This window comes from Psammomys obesus, unplaced genomic scaffold, assembly GCF_907164565.1.
Source record: "Psammomys obesus unplaced genomic scaffold, mPsaObe1.curated_primary_1811, whole genome shotgun sequence".
In the NCBI taxonomy this organism is placed as follows: Eukaryota; Metazoa; Chordata; class Mammalia; order Rodentia; family Muridae; genus Psammomys; species Psammomys obesus.
In genome coordinates, this window is record NW_026590062.1 from 22,781,196 (window position 1) to 22,786,175 (window position 4,980).

The 4,980-nt window shown below is 50.4% G+C and overlaps 1 protein-coding gene across 1 annotated transcript in view; it reads left to right on the top strand.

The window, feature by feature from the left end:
• The first annotated feature begins 289 nt into the window (after window positions 1-289).
• Window positions 290-4,980, top strand: part of Hip1 (huntingtin interacting protein 1) — a 76,976-nt gene continuing 72,285 nt past the window's right edge. The window contains exon 1 of the mRNA XM_055606151.1: window positions 290-471. Within this exon, the coding sequence (XP_055462126.1) occupies window positions 352-471 (120 nt within the window). The 5' untranslated portion in view covers window positions 290-351. The remainder of the gene's footprint in view (window positions 472-4,980) is intronic.

Consider the following 4,980-nt stretch of genomic DNA (forward strand, 5'->3'; position numbering starts at 1 on the left):
GTGCACCAGGCATGAGGAGGAGCCTCGGAGGGCAAGTTGGGACGGCGGCCTACCAGGCTCTGCCCACTGGCAATAACGGACAGACCTTCCGACCAGTCATAAGCATGCCGACCGCCTGGAGGCAGGCCAGCCGGCCAAGTGGGATGAACTTCTCCGAAGTGGGCGGAGGCACGTGGGGAAAGCCTCTTGGAGAGTTGAGGTGGGTCCTGAGGGAGATGGACAGCGCTTTCAACCAATGGGAGGCGGAATCTGTCCCCGTTAGCGCCGGATCCCCGCGGGTAGGGCGGGGCGGGAGGCGCCGCGGAGATCCCGGGGCGGCCGAGGGCCCCTGACTGTGTTCACCCAGGCGACATGGACCGGATGGCCAGCTCCATGAAGCAGGTCCCCAACCCGCTGCCCAAAGTGTTGAGCCGGCGCGGGGTTGGTGCTGGGATGGAGGCTGCGGAGCGCGAGAGCTTCGAGCGGACTCAGGTGAGGGTCGAGAACCCTGAGGCACCCGTGGGGCACCCGGAGTGATGCGGGGTGCTAGAGAGGCTGGGAAGAGAGTGAGGGTCTTGCAGGCCCTGAGGGGATTAGGCAAGGTGACTGCAGGCAGTATCGCGCTGTACCGGACCCGGCATCCCCGCTGGCCCGGGGACCAGGGTGCACTCCGGGGACCCTCGGATCCATGAGGCCGGGAGGTCGGACCCGGTGAGCACCGTCAGGGGTCACAGGGAGGCCAAGGGGAGATGCAGCGAGAAGGGGCTGGCGGAAGGGGTGCTCTTGGGTCGGAGAAGCACCGGGGAGCCCCTTGGTTTTTGCCTACCTGGGGGTGTGAAGGAGAGATCTCCGTCGCTTCGCGCTCGTGTTGACTTCTCCCTCGGTCCCTCACTATCCCAGTCAACGGTGCCTCTCGGTAGCCCCAGCTGTTGGCCTCAGGCTGGGCAGAAGGGGTCTGCGTGATGAGAAGGAATGTAGGAAATGTGAAGTGTGGCCCAACTTGAAAAATTACCCCGGGGGGACTGGAGGAGTGGAGGCGTGTAGTCTGGGGCGGGAATGAGACGCTTGGACTGTCAGACCTCTGCGTGTCGGGTGGGGTAAGCTGACCAGTGATACCCGGAATCCTGATTTGAGCTTGTTTTCACCCTCCAAAGTATGCCTGACAGCCGATAAGCAGACCGCCTTATTTGTCTGGTCTCACCAGGGCAGATGGCCAAAATTCCACCGCGGTTATCAACAAAAGCCACCGTCCGCTTTTACCTCCAGCTCTTCTGCTTGCTGCATTGATTGGACTGAATCGAGCTGTGAGGCGCGGGGTGTGTGGTCATCAGTTCATCTGTATGTGAAGCCCACTTCTGAGAGCACAGCCCTTCGGATCCGACTGCCGAGCGGTGCAGATCCTTGTTCTGCTCTGCCAGAGGCAGGTCTGTGCTCTGTGAGGAGAGATGGAAGAGATAGGGGTGTGCTCAGGAAATGGACTGTGCACGCAAGAAAGCCCTTTCTTTCCCCGGGGGACTTTAATCCGCCGCTTGTTCTGAGACCCCTGGAGCCACTTCTAGTGTCTGAGGGAGAGTCGGGGAGTTGTGTTCCAAGAGGGGAGGAGCCCCTGCCACACGCTTCGCAGCGTCCCGAAGAGTTTGTTCGTTAATTTCTCAGATCTTCTGAACTGACTCCCTTTTTAAAAAGGAAATTTGCGTTTAACCTTGTGCATTTCTGGAAAAAAAAAAAAAAGTTTTCACATCCTCTCCCCCTCATACACACACCTTTTTTTTTTTTTTTAAGTGAAAGAAGAAAATGAACGAGCTATTTTATAGCATCCAATTCTTCGAGAACCTCTGATAACTTAAAGCTGACACAATAAGCTACGGATGAGAGTTTGAGCTTGTGGTCAGCGGAGATGGCTGAGGGGTAAAGGCGCCTGCTATCAGTCTGGCCACCTGAATTCCATCCCAGGGAGGGAACCAACGTTTCTGAGTTGTCTTCTGATCTCCATACTCACGCCGTGTTCACGCTAACTCCCCCCCCACCCCATACACTTAGACCAGAATTATTTGAAAATCTTTAAAAAGTTTGAACTTAATATAGAGAGATGGAAATTAGGCATTTGGGTGTTTCTACCCATGACTAACATTTTCCCCAGTTGTTCAGGGAACACCCAAGAAGGACAATGGTCCTTCTTGTCTCACTTTACCTTGCGTGGAACACTTGTAAATAGCCAGATTTTGACGTGTGTGTGTGTGTGTGTGTGTGTGTGTGTGTGTGTGTGTGTGTGTGTTGAGGTATATACAGATGTTGAAACTCTCTCTTTTCTTGGGGTAGGGGTTTGGAGACAGGGTTTCTCTGTAGCCCTGGCTATCCTGGAACTCACTTTATAGAGCAGGCTGGCCTTGAATACACAGAGATCCACCTGCCTCTATCTCTCAAGTGCTAAGTTGTTTGTTTGTTTGTTTGTTTTTCGTGTTACTATTGTTCTGAGGATCTTACTTTGAATACCAGCCCGGCCTCAAACTTTCTTCAGTCTCCCTGTATTTGCCTCCCTTGTGCTGGGATTATAGACTTGAGCCACTACAATCCAACTCAGTTGTTGAAACTCTTTGGAGCTGGCAGACAGGGTGGGACACCCTGGCAGTCCCAGCACTCATGAGGCAGAGGCAAGAGTTGTTTTGTGAGGCTGAAGCCAGTGTGGTCTAAAGAGCAGATTCCAGGCCAACTGTGGCTATGCATAGTGAGCTCAAAAAGAATTTCAGTAACCAGAACCAAAACCATTGGTATCTTAAGAGACCAAGAGAAACATAAAAGGTATTACAATTGTAGCTAATTTTGATGTTTGGAGGCCCTCTAAATGTAGGACTTTATCTGCTATCTTTACTCTTCTCAAGAGCAGATGGAGTGGTTGGAAGTCCCATTTTATTCAGAGGAAATTGAGGGCTGCTGAGGTTAATAGCTTGCTGGGAGATGCAGCTGGAAGTGGTCCCAACCTTGACCCAGGCTGCCTCGCACTAGCTACCTCTCAGTCCTGGGCAGATCCGGAAGACATCATTCTATCCATTCCTTTTTGTTTTGAGACAGAGTCTCTCGTAGTTCCGCTGGTCTCAAACTAGCTATGAAGACAGAGATGCGAGCTTGATACTCCCAACTCCTCCGCTGCCCCTCTGAGTACTGGGGTCAGAGGAGTGTCCTGCCATGGCTAGGTTTATGAGGTGCTGAGGATGGAAACCACAGCTTCTTCCATGCCAGGCAAGCACCCCACCGGTGGAGCCACCTGACCAGACCATAGGAGACCTTTCGGTTTTGGGGCCCAGCACAGGGTGATGTGATTTGATATATGGAACCACGTGCCCTCAGGGAAACAATCTAACTTCCCTAATCCTTTATTTTCTAACTGTAAAGTAAAGATAATCCAGGGCTGGGGAGATGACTCCGTGAGCATTATGCTTGGTACACCAGCACCAGGTCCTGGGTTCAGATCCCCAGAACACATGTTAAAACAAGACAAAACAGGTGAAGCTCCTGTTTTAGCCAAACCAATGAGATTCAAGTTCAATAAATGTCTCAAAACAAACAAACAAACAAGCAAACAAAAAAAATACCAAAAATGTGGAAAGCAATAGAGGAAAATACCCAGTGTAGACTTCGGGCCTCTACACACACACACAAACACACAGACACTTGCACACGTAAGTATACAACATACATATATAAAATAAAATCTTATGTTGCAGGTTTATGGTGTAGAAAGCTTTAAATAATAAGCATGAAGGCGGTTTACAAATTACATTGTGGCACCATTGTGGTGTTTTCTGTGTCCCAGGAGCAGCCTCTTCCAGGAAGTCTGTCCTCCTTAACTCTCAGCACTGTTTTCAAAATGGCACATGGCCACTGTCCCTTCCAGACTGGGGACCTGATGGCCCAGCCAGTGCTGTACCGGATCATCCCTTGCTGTCTGTTCAGTTCAGCACAAGCACTGGTTGGGTACTAGGGAAAAGAATAGTAGTTCTGTTTTGTTTTTCTTGTTTTGTGTTTTGTTTTGTTTTTGAGACAAGAGTCTCATGGAGACCAGACTGGACTTGAACTTGATATATGGTGGAGGCTGACCTTGAACTCTTGATCCTCCTGCCTACACTTCCCAAGTGCTGGGATTATAGCTCTGCTCCACCATGCCTTGCTAGGCTTCGCATGTACTAGGCAAACACTCTATCCCCAGGTTGCATCCCCAGCCTCTGTTTAGTTTTATGTTTTGGGGGTGGAAGGTGGTTAAGAGTCCTTCTTCCCGAGGACTTGAGTTCGGTTGCCAGCACCCGAATCAAGGAGCCTCATAGCCACCTTGAACTCTAACTCCAGGGAAAACACGCACACACACACACACACACACACACACACACACACACACACACAAATAAGTAAGATGGGCTCTCATTGGTCACCCCAGCTGGCCTGAAACTTTCTGTATAGCCTCAAGCTGGCCTCAGGTTTGCATTTCTCCTGCCTCTGTCTCCCAGGTAACCGGGACTTACCTGACATTTCTGTTTGTTTTTTGAGACAGGGTCTTAGTAACCAAGGCTGGCCTGGAACTTACTGTGTACTCAAGGATGACCTTGGACTCCTGGTCCTCCCTGGGAAGATGTACTCTAGCCCATCTGGCTTTAGTATTATTTTTGCCAACCAGTATGAAAAATGTGTGTATAATTATGATAAATATGAGATTCAAAAATTTTTAATTAAAACTTTTGTTTATTTGTTTGTTTATATATTTATGTGTGTGTGTGTGTGTGTATAAGTGCACTCTCCATGCATGCTTATGAGGAGGTCAGAGGAGAATATCTCTCACTGAGCCCAGAGCTATGCTGCAAGCCCCTACCAAGCCACGCCCAGCACTGGTTACAGGTGGCAGTGGCCATGCCCAACATGCCCAACATGGGTGCTGGGGATTTGAACCTGTATCCTCATGCTTGTGCAGTAGTGTTCTGAGCCATCTCCCCAGCCCTATGCTTTTTTTTTTTT